Source organism: Nanorana parkeri, unplaced genomic scaffold (genome assembly GCF_000935625.1).
Source record: "Nanorana parkeri isolate BGI_ZX_2015 unplaced genomic scaffold, ASM93562v1 scaffold612, whole genome shotgun sequence".
NCBI classification, from domain to species: Eukaryota; Metazoa; Chordata; class Amphibia; order Anura; family Dicroglossidae; genus Nanorana; species Nanorana parkeri.
In genome coordinates this window covers 338,579-356,048 of record NW_017306880.1, presented here as the reverse complement: position 1 = coordinate 356,048, position 17,470 = coordinate 338,579, and the positions used below count along the sequence as shown (strand labels likewise).

The following is a 17,470-nucleotide window of genomic DNA, read 5'->3' as shown; positions in this document are numbered from 1 at the left end:
CACACCCCCCCCCCCCCCCCCTCACTATACTTACCTTTCGTCAACAGGTCCTTCCCCTCCGCTGATACGGGTGTACTATCTGTACCCCATACTGCTGTCCAGGGCAGCCCTGCACTAAGGATTTAGAATTTTTTCCCTGCAAAATTGCACGCACTGGTCAGCATGGTCTCGCATCCAATCAGATTGTTCGGGTATTTTGACAGCCAGCGGGGCGGACTAGCAAGATACTGAAGCTTGGCCCAGCAGGAGATTCCTCCATCCACACAGTTTAGCGTAGATGGAGGAATCTGACCATAGAAAATCCGCAGATAATCTACGGTGTATGGCCAGTTTAATCCAGAAATGATGGGATCCATACGAAAAAAATTCTCCTCCATCCAGACCTGCTTCACCTCTCACCTTCTGCCATATCTGTGGCTCCGGATATTAAAAGGGAGGGCTCCTGAGGTGAAGGGGAGCTTGGGATGTGAAGGGGGGGGGGGCTCCTGATGTGATGGGAGAACCTCATCTTTTTGTGTGTATTTTTGTGGGGTCTCCCCTGAAAATTCATACCAGACCCCTATTTGGGATTAGGGTCTGCTATGGATTTTGGAGGGGCCACACTTTTTTACATTTTAGACCTCAAGATTTTGCTGTTTTAGGGTGCCACGAGTGAAAAAAGGAGAATCTGCCTTAGAATACAATCACTTCAGTGTAAGTACATTGGGATGCATTGTTAGGCCTTCCATGTCTCCCACTGGATATTCAGGAGACGGAAACTAGATGGTGGCACATCATAGCAGACATAACACAGACACTGCAGGGGTTGCGAAAGATTGGGAAACATTGCACTAATCCATTTCCACATCTGAAACTGTGAAAATATTATGTTTAATGTAAGAAATACCATTGCTGACCTGCTTAGAATAGAAGTTACGTGGCTGCTATGCTCACCCATAGGCTTCAGTACTTTCTGACCTGGAGCTGTATGAACTGCAGACCTGTTCTGAAAAGCCGGGATACCCATGACAGCTAAGCAACTATCATCTCCACAAATAGAGAAGCCAGCAATGGCAGCGTCCATATTCTCTCATTACAGGGTTACCCCAGGGAATATGCCGGGAAACATTTCCTCAGCTGTTCATCTGGAACATCAGTGTGTTGAAATGTGCAGCACAAGCAGCTGAGTTGGAGCTAATCTGCTTTAGGCAGATAATGATAGTCAGACATGGAGAGCTCATCCTGTATGGCAGCACTGCTGATCTCAGGATAATGCTGCATAAGACAGACACATGAAAGCACTGGGAGCTCATCACAATGTTCACAGTCATCTTCAGTTGGTTTAGATCCGTGGCTCTCAACCTGTGTAACCTCAGGACTCACATTTGTCCTCGGTCATTAAGTCGTGACCCAAGTCGCACTGCAATGGAATGCACGGCATTGCGGTACTGCACGTTTCCGATGTGGGCAATAGAACTGTGGGCGAGAGGTACATTTGGGGTGCCATTCAGATGAATGACAATGCAATGCACTTCTCACACCAAAATGTGTGGTAGGTGCGATTGCGAAGTACAGTGCGTTAATCGCACGGAACTGTGCGATTAACGCACTGTACTAGTGTGAAAGGGCCCTCAAAAACACACAACCACAGACACAATCTCACACACACACACACATTATATATATATATATATCTTTTTTTAAGATCCACCCACCCAGTCTCCCTACCTTACGAGAACTGGAGTGGATCCTTACCCTGGGGTCCGGTGTGGGCTGCCGTACTGTGATTGAGCTCCAGTCATACGTGCAGTGCTTGTACAGCTCCCTTACACACCCTGTAGAGGTGCAGAGAGCCAGTATGTTACATCACCCCGGCCCAGGCACATCTACAGGACAACCGAGGGAGCTGTAAGCAATGCACATATGGATGGAGCCCACCCTACCTCAAGCTGACACTCGGCATCGGGCAGCATATTTTGAATGGCTGCTTGGCGCAAGAACTGACAGTGCTGTGCTAGGGGCAGGCTGAGGAGCCTCTCACCTAGAAAAGTGGAAGGCACACGGGGACCCACTGAACACAGGGTCACAATCCACTTTTGGGTCTCGACCCACCAGTTGAGAACCAAGGGTGTAGAGCATTTTTGGACCTAGCATTAGTGTACACAAAGTTGTGCAGGTCATAGTAAGGTATTAGGCAAGTCCGAATTAATGTGAACATTTCCTACTGACTTTGCTCTTCCAAAGCTATAAGATGTTACTGCCTGATAGCTATGAAAGCCCAGTACAGGAGAAGCAGGATGTATCTTCCAGAGCTGGGAAATATGGATGTATACACCTCACAATGGTGATCCAATGCCACATCAAATCTGAAAGCTGATACTAGGACTAGAACACATATCTCTACCTAAATTCTACTTCATAATCATCATTAGCAACCTCGGCACAATACATCCCATATCTGCCTCTGAGAATCATGCCTGGGTGTGTGTCACAATCTTGCAATGCCTCATGGGACTTGTAGTTCCACACCAGCTGGAGTGCCGAGGTGGCCCACCCCTGCTTGAGTCCACAAGATAACCATGTGAAATGGAGTCACCCACCTTTAAATGCTTCGGTGGCGCCCGGAGCGTGGTTTTTATCTGGATGAAATTTTAGAGCTAGCTTCCTGTAGGATTTCTTCAAGTCGTCTTCCGTGGCTTCTCTGGTTACTCCCAAAATCTCATAGTAGTCCTTACATTGCTTTACCCTATTGAGGGAAAGTAAAGGCAGTCTGATATTGATTTCTGATCACATTAACTTCTACCAACCAGAAGAAAATGAAATAAATGCATTACCCATTACAAAAACAATGTAATTAGAATGAGCTGAAGCCGCTCTATGTAACACAGGGTTAGGGGACCTGAAAGAGATGGAGATCTACATGTAAAGATGTCTTTATTTGTAGTGCCGGGTCTCTCACTGTGAGTGGTGGGCAGAAACTAGCAGCAAGCCCGGAGCAGACAACACTAGATAATCTGCATCTGAATGCACATACAGTGTTGTCAGCAAGACATCAAAAGTTGCATTATCAACAAACAGGCAGCATCAACAGCAACTGACTGCCATTGACAATTGTATGAATATTCATGTTCCCCACCTGTTTGCATCGGAGCGGAGAGCTCGACAGCTGCAGCCAGGTAAGACATCCCCCGAAAATAAGACCTAGTGTCTTTCTTCATGGAAAAAAATAAATAAGACAGCGTCTTGTTTTCGCGGAAACACGGTAGTAGTAGATGTGCGCTTGTATGTCAAGATCAATGGTAATATATGCATAAAACAACTATATTGTATAGTTGCTAGGCATAGAGAACCATAAAATTATAGGAGTAAAATAAAGCAAAATAAAATAAAGAAACTGTCAATCTAAAACCAATTTCCAGGAGTATACAATATGGCAACATCCAGTGTAATGACGTGTCACATCTGGAAGGGACATATGATGGGCTTTTCAGATTTGTGTATATAGTAGCCAATCCTTCCATTTAGAATAGAATTGTGATTGTGCATTTAGTCGGAAAGCTATTAACCACTCGTGCTGGCAATTCAAGTGTACCCGTGCTATGGTTTCTTGTAGTGTAGGTGCATATAGCAGTTTCCACCTGGAGGCTATATATGTAGATATCGACTCCTATGCTCAATAAGGCCATTTGTGGGGAAGGAGAGACCAAAATGTCGGTAAATGAGGCTCAATAACGGAAAATCATGCCCAAATAGCTTTTGATACTTTTGCAAGTCCAGAAGTTCATTTAAAAAATGGGTAATTTGTTGTGTTTTGGGGCATTTAATTAAATTTGTCACTAAATTTTGGGGTTTAATAAGGAGTTGCGCTAATATTGCGCAACATAAAAATTTTCAACTACCACCATTTTATTCTATAGGGTCTTGGCATTCAGAAAATATATAATGTTGGGGGGTTTTACGTCATTTTCAGGCCTAAAATGTGGAATATAACATGGGTGCAAAAATTGAAAAAAGGGCCTCAGTCATGAAGGGGTTAAACCAAGTTACTTGTAAACCAAGGTATTACTGTATAATGTTGCCTACAGAGCCACACTCTCCAGCAGAGGGGGGAGTGCGTCAGGTAGATCTTAGAAAGGCGAAAGGGTAAAATACCACCTGAGCATGATTTTAAGAGCAATTTCCCAATGGGTCATGCACTTGGAGCTGGACACGTTTGCCTTGCAAGCCGAGGACCAAGTCGCCTCCGAAAACGTTTCTCCCAGGTCCTCCTCCCACTTAAGCATTGAAGGCAGCTTCACGAACCGCTTCTTCTCATGGAGAATAACGTAGAAGGAGGAGATCTGGCCCCTCGTTGCTGCCGAAAGGCATAACAGCTGCAAGTCAGATGTATTTTTAATTGTCTTCCCTTTAATACCGAATTATGGCCACTAGATGGAGCTGAGGAGCACAGGAAATGAGTATTACATTTCTATGCTCCTCAGCTCCACCTAGTGCCTGTAATGCAGTATTACATCCAAAAACACATTCAACCTAACAAGAACATTCTTTTGTGCTTCCATTTGCACAGAATGAACATTCACAACCTCACATATATGACTAAATCATCAGGGAAATGGAGTTAAACATTTTAGCATATTTGTATTTAACATATAACACTGTGTTGGATGAGGAGGACCTGGCCAGGTATCATGGTACGCTGAGTCACCTTTTTACTGCTTCCACCTGGTCTGGTGTGTAGCCCTTTCCAGTTTCTCCACCCGCTTCACCATTGGCAGCTGGGGCGGCTTCAGCAGCATTCTTTCGAAGTCGCGGGTTTGATGACTCTGTGCTTTCAGGCTGGCCATTAGCTTGGCTGGTATTAGTGAGGGAGTCGATGAGCTCTACAAGAGACAGTAAACAGCAATTATTTTTTTTCCCCCTGATCACTGGATGTTCTAAAGACTTGCATTGTGAGAAGCAGCAGTACAGCACAAGCACTGTGCTGCACTACAAATCAGGAAACACAGCATGCAAACCTAGATGTATACCAGAATTACAAAAATGTGTCACACAAGAAAGCTTTGAATTGGGGCCTCAGTCACATGACAGCTTTGGGCCTTACACCAACAGGAATGATGGTAAATCTACTACAAGTAGTTAGCTGTACAGCCGAGTTGAACTTCTTTAATGCAGCCGGGCCCAATACACAGTAATGAGAAGTCTTTTTGTTTACTTTGTATTTGATGCAGCAAAGGGTGACATCTCTCTCCGTTAGCAGCAACGAGGGTAGCTAGACCTCAACACAGAGCGCATTGGTCAGACATGTATTCTGCCATTTTATACTCTGAACAGAAACCTCCATGCTTCCCTGTGACACATGCAGGCTGATCCAGAGTATAAAATCGCTTATGTATTAACATTTTATATATATTTTTTCCTCTAAAGGCACAGCGCCCCCTCTCAGCTTTTGTATATTAACCTTCTTAGGATCCTTTAGAACTTTAGTACATTTAAAACTGTATTTGAAAACTACAACTGTTGTAGAAAATGAAGCTTTGTTAGAGAAGAAAAAAAAACAACCTGGCTCCTAACTTTTTTATTAGCTGGCTCCTAGATTCAAAGCAAATTTGTCCAGCCGGACGTATGGCCCCCATACAGTTATCAGAATACTTTTCACAGATCTTTTAAAGCACATTTCATGAAGAAGATTTTGGATTTTTTCACACAAAGCCACAAGTGAGCGCTCGTCAGAAGGACAACAGAAGTGAAGAGTGCTCTCTGCTGGCTGATCAATCTTTGGCTCCTCGCACAGCGCTGAGTGGAAACATGGACTTTGAGCTACAATTAGCTTACCACCCTCCAATATATGGCTTATAGAAGGGGCGAGGTTCTTCACAAGGACATCACACAATACCACTAATGAAATATCACCTGATCCAGCATCTGCAGCAATCAATCCTTTCTCCAGAATCATTATTCTTCTTCACTCAGGCGACAGCGTTTTTGTCTGTTTCTACATGTGTTTTATGCGCATAAATCAGATCGCACATTTTTGTGAGCAGATTGTAGCTCATTGAGGTGAATGAGCAAACTCACGTAGAACGCATGCAAACACTTGCGTTTTCAAGCATTTCCTATTAGGTCTATGGGGCAAAAACGAGCTGTAATATGCCAAAAAAAGCTCCTATACTTTTTCCAGCGACAGGCGTTTTGCTTATGTGACAAAATGCTCAGATGTGAATAGAGCCATAGAAATTATGGGGGTTGGGGGCATATTTTTGAGCGTTTTTTAGGGCAGAAAAAGCGCTTCAAAACGCTCAGCGTGAACCAGACCTTATACCCCTTATGGACTTTTTTTTTTTTTTACATTTCCGCTATGGGCTGGTTTACATGACGCTAACTTTGTCATTATTTAAGATAATACATACAATGAGGGGAATTTATCATAACTGGAGCGGACAGAATCTGGAGCAGTTGTCCAAAGTAGCCAATCAGCTTCTCACTTTAGTTTGTTCAGTTAAGCTTTGAAAATAAAAAGATAGAAGGTGATTAATTACTATAGGCAACTGCTCCAGTTTTAATAAATTGCCCCCCAATGTTTTTCTTGGGAAAATAAATAGGTTTTCTTTCGGCAATTAAAAAAAAAAAAATTTCAATGGAATCTATAGACAAAGACGTAAAAACCGAACAAATGTGTTCTGACCAGTGTTTTGTTAGTTTTAAAAAAAATTTTTAAAAAATAGTTTGACAATAAACTAAAAAGTATCCATATTCCTCTGCAATTCTGCCTTTTATAATGACACTAAAACAACTTTTACTCAATGACACTTCCAGATGGCAATTTTACATCAGAGCAGTTGGATTTTGACAGCCGCTTCTGTATAATACAAAGCAGTACCCGGCTGTCATTTTGACAGCTGCAATTTGCCTGTATTTGCTAGAATTGCCAGTACTGGAATAGATTTTTTTTAGAATTACTGTAAGCTGTTGAGACGTCTGTACAGAAAAACTGTGAGCTGCCATTGTTAACCTCGCCCTGTCCTGATGACCCAATGGATTTATTATCGAGTCATTAACTTGCAGACAGTGAGAAAGTCTGCAGATCAGGCTTTCTGACTTCACTGGCTTCATGTTTGATCCGTGTCAGAAGGTAACGCCTCCTAATACTACCAGGTATCTAGCCCAGTACAACCTCATTCACACGGCCATGGATCAATATTCTGTGTCTGAAGTCACAGCTCCTTGCATACAGCTGCAGCCTGTACAAGTCAATGACGGGCTGACAAAGGCCATGGCTATACACACACATCCATGCGTTTACATTCCTACAGTGACCCTGGACGCAGACAGTTTTACTCTACAGAAAATCAAGGCCCATTGCACACTGTACAGTCCTCTGTGGCCATCTGAATGAGGCCTAAGAGGGGGATAAACCAGAACACTGGATTAGTGGTTAGTACATCTTCCTTGCAGCACTGGGGGTCCCTGGTTCAAATCCCCGTCACTATCTGCAAGGAGTTTGCATGTTCTCCCTGTGCTTGTGCGAGTTTCCTCCCACACTCCAAAGACAAGCTGGAATGTTAATTGGCTCCAGTCTAAATCGGCCCTCATACGTATGCATGTGAGATAGGGACCTTAGATTGTAAGCTGCTTGAGGGCAATGACTGATGTGAATGTGCAACTATGTAGAGCACTGCACAAATTGTCAGCGCTATAAAAATACCTGTAATAAATAAATAACAGCCTACATATTTATCTTAGTAGTTTCCTTTAAAAACAATGCAAAAAAGATCGTTGTTATAATAATAAGTCACAATCTGTACTCCATGGAGGATCCTTTATAGGTTCTAAATACCACACATACTCCAATCCTATTATTTCCATAGATCACAGGGCATCATACATGCAGCGTATACAGATATTCCATGCAGACCCAGACCAGCTGAAAATATCTCCATTTTACCGTGAACCATCTAGGAAGTGAAATGATCATTTTATTATTATTATGCAGGATTTATATAGCGCCAACATATTGCATAGCGCTTTACAATATAAGGAAGACATTACAATCACAATACAATTCAAGACAGGATGGTAAGGAGGGCCCACCAAATAAACAGTAAGATAGTCAATAAACACACCAAGCCAAGACAAGACGGTAAGGAGGGCCCAGCCTGTGAGAGCGTAGGGACTCGGGCAGTAATTACTGATGCACATAATATCAGAGACTTTCCAGGGTGTTGGCAATATTTTTAGCTGACTCCAGAAATGATGGCAGGAACCCTTGTTGGCAATGAACATAACCTAGGCTTGCTGAGAATGATGAGCAGGGTAGATATCTGCCTGTTGTCTGTAGACCCACCACCACTTCTCCCCAAGAACCAAAGTATTACATGCAAACCCAACTACTGACTTTCTAAGCGTTGGGAAGAATAGGCCAGCCAGCTCGGAGACTTTCCAACACATGGGAAAAAATTGTATTTCACAATAAGAACTACTGATATCCAACATTTGAACCTTCACTGTATCGGATGAGACGGTGTGTTAGTACAACATTGGGCGTCTTTTCAGTTTCTCCTATTAAAGTCTATAGGGCAAAATAAAAGAAGCGTGATTTGCATTTTTCAAGCGACAATGCTCAGGTGAGAATGGGCACCACTGAGAATAACGGGATTCCGTATGTTGTGCTTTGGGAAACGTGACAAAACGCTCAGGTGTGAATGAGGGCATACAGGTATTTGTATGGGGGAGGGGGGGGTCATCTTACAAATACTTGTGTCCACTATAAATACATCCACCTTTCACTTTAGGACTAGGGAACCAGAATAAATGACATTTTTGTATTCAAAATCAGGATCAGCTTCATAAGTGATAGGTTTGTAGGTCAGAGAGACTTCATGCGTTTATTCTGCTGATTCAGGAAAAATGTTCACAATCCCTCACTTGTTGAACAAGCAGGTTAATTATTCATGCCATTCAGTCTGATAGGAATAGTAGTAAAAATGTAACTCGCATATAAACCATGAAAAGAAGTTCTGTTGCTGATAATGAGATAAGTTTGGATCATTGTCTATTATGCAAATGACGGAACACCATCCACAGCAGCTTTGATTTCTTTCTTCCTAATCATTTTATTAGAATTGTCTGCACAGTACAAAGATTTCTCTCCTTTCTTGGCAAGTTCTCCTAACAATTTTCGGGCTTGTGCACACACCCGTCAGAAAATACGGCAACTACGAGAGTTGGAAAGAGCCTGTGTAAAAAGTGCTCTGCACACCGTACACAATTGTGCGTTTACATGCGCTGAGTAGATAGAAATCTTCAAATGTCTTACGCTTCCCTGGAGCCTAGGCAGCTCTAAATATCCTGGCAAGCTCTACATGCATCCAAAGGCCATCTATACAGACAAACACTAAAACAGAGTGCACTGGATAATGCAGATAAAACCACTTTAAGGCCTGTTCACATTTTGCGTTTCAGTAGTGTGCGTTTGCATGTGTTTTTCCCGCGGTTGAATCAATGCGCTGCCGCACGGGCAGCAAAGTACCTAATGCAGCATGTTCAGCTCTGAGTGTGCCGCATTTTTCCCCTGCACGTTTGGGGTGCCATTAACAAGTAATGACACTGCGTTCACACAAGGAGAAGGTGTAAACCTGGGCTTAGTAAAAGAAAATGAAACTTGAACGTACAATGAAGTGAACCAATCAGGGCATAACACCAAGAACAATCACACAAAGTAATGCCAGGTAACACCAAGGGATGCGGAAACTCCCTGAGAAGCCGGCAATAGGTTCACTAAGTGGACACTGGGGGGACTAGGGCTGGACCTGAAGGAGAACTTTCTCCTTCAGGGCTTGGTCACACCATGTCTAGACCAGGACAGTTTGTTCCCCCACCAAAAAAACCATCCCAAAGTATCCCTATAGTAATTCTGGGCTCAGTTTAAACCAACGCAGTCTGTTCCGGTCCAGACAAAAGAAAACACTGCTCGTCTCATTTTCTCTGGCCTGAAATGCACACGAACGCATGGAAACGCATCAAATATGCATACAAATGCACTGATACGCACCTGTAAGCAAATTTTCAGGAAAATAAAAGGGAGCATTAAAATGGCAGCAAAAATGCGGCAAAATACAATGCACTGCGTTTCAGATCTGATGTGAACCTGGCCCTGGGTCCTCCTCTGCTGATTGACAGCAGGCAGGTTTAAAAGCAAGCTTGCTATTGGCTACTGCAGTTTGAAATAGCCAATAGCAGGCTGGCTCTGTAGTGAGCTTGTGGTGCAGCTGGATGTAAAAAGAATGTCAGTACCTGATATTGGTTATCGGCCTGAAAGGTGCCCATAATCAGTATTGTTTCTGAAAAATGGATATCGGACGACCCCTAGGGAGAACCATACGAAAAACTACATACAAAGCCATCTCAAGTCAGTACCAAAAGCGGGACCGAGGTTGGATCCTTGGTGGAGCTACTAACTGTAACCAAAGATACAACTTAGCTCGAGCCGCCTGCCTCCTAGCAATGAAGGACGATAGGCAGCAAGAAGTCACCTGCATCCTAGCAAACAAAAAGACACTAGACGTCTTAAGCCACCTTCATCCTAGCAACAAAGTAAGCTAGGCGGCTCGAGTCACCTGCATCCTAGCAACTAAGGATGCCATGCTGCTTAAACTACCTGCATCCTAACAACAAAGGACACTAGGTGGCTCAAGCCACCTGCATCCTAGCAACAATGGATACTGGGCAGCTCAGGCATCCTAGCAACAAACACTAGGCAGCTCAAGCCGCCTACATCCTAGCAACTAAGGATGCCAAACTGCTCAACTTACCTGCATCCTAACAACAAAAGGACACTAGGTGGCTCAAGCCACCAGGAATCCTAGAAACAAAGGATACTAGGAGACTCAAGCCGCCTGCATCCTAGCAACAAAAGGACACTAGGTGGCTCAAGCACGGACATCGACGTCACCGGACTCCTCCCCCTTCCCTTCGTTAGCCGACAGCCACTTGGGGAAGGGGGGAGGAGTCCGGTGACGTCACCGGATCGGCGGAGAGGTGAGTAGGGATCAAAAGAACTTTGATCGATCAAAAAAAATTAACGATTAATCGTTAATTTCCACAGCCCTAATTTTCATACTAAGCTCTCCTGCGCTTGTTTCACAATAAATATGGGGACATGATGATATTACTAACGTGATGTGTCAAAACATTATTTTATATGCCTGCAATAAAAGCACTTTTTGGAAAAATATAAAATACTATTGCATCTTCAACATCATTCCTTTCTAAAAGGATTTGTCCCAGAAAAGTCAGAATGTGAAAGCAGAAGTGAGCACAGCTAAATGAAGACACGGACTGTTCTTGGTTACAGCATGATGTAACAATGAGCAATCTGTTACCTACAAACAAAGGTGAGCAATACAAATGCTTTTATGTTAATGAAGGAAAACAGAACAAGAAAATAAATCTTAATAAAGTATAGTCCCCTAAAATGGCTGTTTGTTTACCAAACATGGACAAGTCATAATAGGTGCCAGACACCAAACAAACACAATTGTAACGTTTTGAATACATAACAAAACTAAGTGTTATATTTTCTTTTTCCTGTTCTGAATTAAAGTATCAAACACCAGCTCTGCACACATTTCAGGCAAGGAGGAGGGCCAGTTCACACCACAAAGTCTGCGTTCCAGAGCATTCAGCCTCCTCCCGCAGCGCTCGGCCGCCTGTGGCAGTTTCTCTCCTGCCCGCTGGGACACAGAGCAGCGCCCAGCATGGAGGAGAGAAAGAACGCATGCACCGCTATTTCGGCCAGAAAATTGCACTTTCAGCATTTTGCTAAAAGTGTCATTTTCGGGCAATATATTGACGCATCCCTAGTCCTAAACACATAGCCCTGGCACCATAAAAGCTGCTGATTGAGAAAAAGTAGAAGGAATGACAACAACAAAAGTAAAGCAATCGCCGAAAGCAACCAACAGCTTTTATTTTGGAAAAATGAAACAAGAATTGTGAAGGACTTGTGGGCGACCTTTTCACTTTTGCTCCAGTTTTTATAAATCGGCCTTAAATAATAATAATATTCCTGAGAAATACTGTGCCTACAAGCTCAGTAATATGACATTGGCAGACTGCCTGGACTGCACCCCTATCAGGCCAGATGGACGTGTACTGAAGTCACCGACCATCAGAACACAAAGATATGCTTATATCTTCTCTTTGCCTGGGGGCCAAGCCATGAATGCTCAACATTCCTCCGGATTCAAAACTAGGAGATGTATATATGATGGCAGGAGATGTAGTTTAAAAACTACATTATTTTTATTATACAGGATTTATATAGCGCCAACAGTTTGCGCAGCGCTTTACAACATATAGGGAGACCGTACAATTACAATATAATACCATACAAAGGGATTAGAAGGACCCTGTTCATGAGACCTTACAATTATTATTAATATACAGGATTTATATAGCGCCAACAGTTTGCGCAGCGCTTTACAATACAAGGACATTACAATAACATTCAAGACAAGATAGTAAGGAGGGCCCTGCCCCTGAGGGCTTACAATCTAAAAGGGAGGGGGAAGTGATACATGAGACGGTAGCTGTGAGGGGATGAATTATTTGAGAATGTGATGGTTCAGTGGTTAGGTTGCGGTGGTATAGGCTTCCCTGAAGAGATGAGTCTTTAGGGATCGCCTAAAGGCAGTCAAGGTGGGAGACAGATGGACAGGTTGGGGTAAAGAGTTCCAGAGGATGGGAGAGACTCTAGTGAAGTCCTGGAGGCGAGTATGGGAGGAGTTGATGAGGGAGCTGGAAAGCACTAGTTCTTGGGATGAGCGGAGGGGGCGGTTAGGGTGATACTTAGAGACAAGGTCTGAGATATATCCGGGGGCAGAGTTGTGGATGACTTTGTAAGTGGTTGTTAATATTTTGAATTTTATCCTTCGGGCTATTGGAAGCCAGTGGAGGGATTGACAGAGGGGGGTGGCAGACACTGAACATTTGGTTAGGTGGATGAGTCTGCCAGCTGCATTCATGATAGACCGAAGGGGGGATAGCCTGTGTAGAGGTAAGCCAATGAGGAGGGAGTTGCAATAGTCAAGACGAGATATAACAAGTGAGTGGATGAGCAGTTTTGTGGTTTCTTTGGTGAGGAAGGGGCGTATTTTGGAGATGTTACGAAGGTGAAGGCGAAGGCGGCTGGATTTGGATAGCGATTGGATGTGGGGAAGAAAGGTGAGGTCCGAGTCAAGGATGACCCCTAGGACCTTAGCATGGGAGGAGGGGTGGATAGTTGAGCTCAAGAAATTCAAGTTATAAGCTAGTGATAATAATCTACATCAAAGTAGGGTTGCCCGGTTATTTTTTCAACTAATCGATTGGCTGCATTAAAAATAATATCTCCCCCCCAACTAAACGAAAAATGAGAATAGTTGCCAACTATTCTCATAACTAATTATTATCGATTCAAATCGATTAGTTGTTGCAGCCCTACATCAAAGTCATTGTTTTTAATGTGAATCATCATATCTTCCTATAACTTTTCTCTCCAAATGACCAGCTCAGCTGTTAAACATGGCTGCTCATATTTCCTAGCGAGACCTGGCTAAAGGTGCCCATACACTGGCCAAATTGCAGACGGTCTTTAGTGTACCGGACGAAATTTGGCCAGTGTATGGGGCTGTCGGCTCCCTTTCAGCGATCAGAGCCAGCAGCCAATGAGCTGCCCGCTCTGATCGGGTATTCTGACAGTTGTTGGCAGAACCTGTCAGGATACAATGCAAACAGCGGGATTCCTCGATCGACACGCTGTTTATGTTGATGGAGGAATCGCATCAATTTCTCCCGATCAGCCTGTGGGTTGAAGGAAAAAAATTGACAGGCGTATGGCCAACTTAAGCCAGTTGAACAAACTGCACACTACCACTGGCCAGACAAAAAATGTCCCTGATTAGCGGATATCTATGAGCCAAGCTGCCAAACAGATACCCATTACCAATGGTTTATGACATGCCAATGCTACAATTTTATAACGTGTAACCACAAAAGCTATAGTGTATGGAGGGCCCCTTAACCAAGAATTAAGATAACAGAGAACAACTATAAAGCCAGGTATCCATGGTTCTATTTTTACATTCAACCTGCGGGCTCAGTGAAAAAATAGAACAGTTTATAATCGATTATGTCGATTAGTTGTTGCAGCCCTAGATTCCTCCATCAACAGCACCCACTGAGTGAAATGTATCCGGTTCATCAAGAACCAGCCAAAATTCGCTGCCTAGTTAACTTCCTGTTTGAGCAGAGAGCACAGTATCTCTGCTGCACTGCCCAGGTCTCGTTTGTTGGACTACAGAACACCTCCACTTCAACTAATCTCCATAACCTAAAATGGGGGTGTTCTTTAGTCTAGAACAGGGGTGCCCACAATTTTTTGTGTTGAGATCTACTTTTCAAATGACGAGCTACATGAGATCTACCAACGAAAAAAAAAAAAACCTTCCTCGCTCTCTCTCTCGTGGCGGTCTCTCCTCGCTCATCCTCCTGGCTGTCTCTCCTGGCCGTCTTTCCTCACCCTCTCTCTCCTGGCTGTCATTTCTCGTTTTCTCTCCTTGCTCTCTCCCCTGGCTGTCTCTCCTCGCTCTCTCCCCTGGCTATCTTTCCTCTCTCTCCTGGCCCACCTTGCTGTATTTTGCAAACAGTACAGTGACACAGGCTGTATAAACTAATATTCTTTGATGTAATACATAGCACTTCGACCACCGGTATCCACCAGAAATGTGTCAGGGAACTTGGCTCAGCAGACTCAGGCTAATAGGTAATTATGTGTGCACAGCTAAATAAATATACCAAAATCGAATAAAGGGGCCGCCATTCACACCCTTTGTGATCTACCAGCATCAGCACCCCTGGTCTAGAAGAAGAGACCTGCATAGAGCTGATAACCCTGAACGAGAGTTCAGTGCAGTAGAGGCAGTGTGTCGCCAGCTCACTCCAGGAAATTAGCAGCACACTGGATTTCTGCAAGTACTTTTGTAATTGCAGCATTTAAAAAAAAAAGAAAGAACATGGGGAAATGTGCAGGAATTGCAAAGATGTACGAAATAAGCGGTTTTATTTTGCAAAGACATGCACTCTAAAATCAGTTATGATCACATGTGGAAAGACAATGCTTGAGTAATCACTTGTAAACAGTATGTACTACCTGTGACAAAGCTCATTCAGAGAAAGAAGCTACCATGGGGGACCAGCACTATGATCACGTGACTGAAACTCTTCAATGAAGCAAGCAAGTAGGTAATGTGGTTCACATCTGTGTGTTTCAAGTGCGTTATGCATCACTGGCATGCCATTAAATATTAATGTGACTAGCGGACAACACACATAATGGGTTATAGATACACTCGGACCTCCGCTCTCTTTGGGTTGATATGCCCCACCAGTTTTGTTGCTACCCTCCGGTGAGAAGTTTATATATTGACATGTTTTCCTCTTGGATGTCTATTGTGGTTTGTTTTCCTTATAAGTGTTCCTGTATGTCTGCTTCTTTTGTTGTGTATTTGTCTTTGTTATACTTTTAAATAAAGAATAAAAAAATGAAATGGGCCCTGAAGGTTTTCCACAGAGGAGCTGTGCAGACGTGGAAACAAATGACACTTCGTCTATGGCTGCTGTCCACACAAGTGCTTCTTTATATCTGTGACCACAGTAGTGACATATCTCCCCAATCAGGACACAAATTATGGAAGAGGCCACTGCCCACTTGCTTGTGATGGTGGAGGCTCTGACCCCATTCTTGCTTCAGCAAGACGCTGGCCCGGTAAAAGCAGGCAGCCAGAGAAGGGTCAGGATACCAGAACCCTTGTTCCAGATTGTGGATTCACTTGTGTAGTAAAAATGAGGATGAGAATGACAGTCCTATGCTTGTATTAACAAAATGGTGATGAGCGCTTGTTGTTTTGATGCGTTCCCTTTGATTTATTGTATATTGTGTAAACAAACAGTGAGAGTCCAAGATGGGCAACAATATAACTGGTAGGTATGGCCGGGAGAACTTAGTGCAAGTGAAACCCCAAAGATATATCATGAGGTGGCAGGTGATTCAGCCCACCAGACTGATCCTCGAAATAGAATGAGATTGGACCCTGTACACAGGAAGAAGAGACCCCTTTATGGATTCCAATGAAGCCCACTGCTCCCCCACCTCTGCCCCCTTGCTGCTCTGTTGGTGAGGTCCCAGCACACCCCATTGGCTCATTGCACCCCATGAGTGAAAGCCCAGTGTACCCCATTGTCTCAGTGCACCCTGTGTGGGAGGGCTCAGAAAACCCCCATGTATCTGCTGTCGGGCCTTGTACACACTGTCTGCTCATTTTGCTGGCCTCTGCTGTTTTAGGCTGACTATACCGAGCAGTTCTGTGGCCGCAGTGCATTGTGGGGGTTGTAGTCCATAATTGTATTATGTCATGCTATTTATGCAGTAATTTAGCACACATGCTCCTGACATAACCCTTTTCCGGTGACTATCAATGTAATACAGCATTACACGGGGCTCTAGCTCGCCATAGACTTCCTGTCAGCAGAATATTTCCTCAGAGCCCCGTGCTAGAGACACAGTGCCCAGCATACAGCTGTTCGCCGCCATATTTCCGCACTGTAGTCTCCTCACATGTCTACACATACAAATAGTACAGGTTACACAAGCCAAGGGTTCCCTTGGTTCACACAAAAGGCACCCCCGAGTCATAAGCACACTGCATTGGACTGCAGAGGACGGGAATGAAAACCGCTGTCAGCAGTGCCCCTATTCTGTACAGACAGGTACTACATCTCCCAGAATCCTTCACACCACAAGCGACGTGCGCGCATGCGCGTCTCGAGATGTGACGCCACAGCTGTCCCAGAACTAGCTGCCCTCCCCCCACCCGCCGAGCCGCTACTCCGTTCCCCGCCGTTACCTTGCGCCCTGTCCGTGGGGAAGAGCCGCTGAGCCTTGTCCAGAAACCGCAAAGCCTTCTCCGCGTTCCCGCTCTTGATGGCTTTCAGCGCGATGGCTATACAGCGCTCCGCCTCGTCCCGGTTTGATTCCATTGCGGAATCACTGCTAATAGGAACTGGTGGGCGGCGCTCCGCGAGCACGTCATCTACATTCTGGCTCTGCTTGATGACGTCAGTAATTCAAACCCCCTCGAGGGTGACGCGGTTTACGAAAGTAAACAGCTGTCAGAGTGCTTATTTGACATGGAGGTTGTCTGTGCTGCCAGCGGATTGACAGCTGAAATGCGGAAAGATAAAACTTTACTAGGAGATTGTAAACATTCAGAACAACGTACACTGTTGACATATATGCATATAGATAGAGAGTCACTAAACATGAAGGAATCTTACTGTAAGAAACAAGACCGATGGCAGAAAATCACACTTGTTTGCCTGACTATAGGTCTTCGTCTCAAGCATGTTTAAATTCACTTAGGCCATGTTCACACTTAGCAGATCTGTGACTGCGCCA

General features: G+C 44.1%; 1 protein-coding gene across 1 annotated transcript in view; it reads right to left on the bottom strand.

Moving 5' to 3' along the window:
- Positions 1-17,131, bottom strand: part of DNAJB12 (DnaJ heat shock protein family (Hsp40) member B12) — a 36,426-nt gene extending 19,295 nt beyond the window's left edge. The window contains exons 1-3 of the mRNA XM_018562910.1: positions 16,920-17,131; positions 4,685-4,859; positions 2,580-2,725 (exon numbers count right to left, since the gene is read on the bottom strand). Coding sequence (XP_018418412.1) covers positions 2,580-2,725; positions 4,685-4,859; positions 16,920-17,052 — 454 coding nt within the window. The 5' untranslated portion in view covers positions 17,053-17,131. The remainder of the gene's footprint in view (positions 1-2,579; positions 2,726-4,684; positions 4,860-16,919) is intronic.
- Between the last annotated feature and the right edge of the window lie 339 nt (positions 17,132-17,470).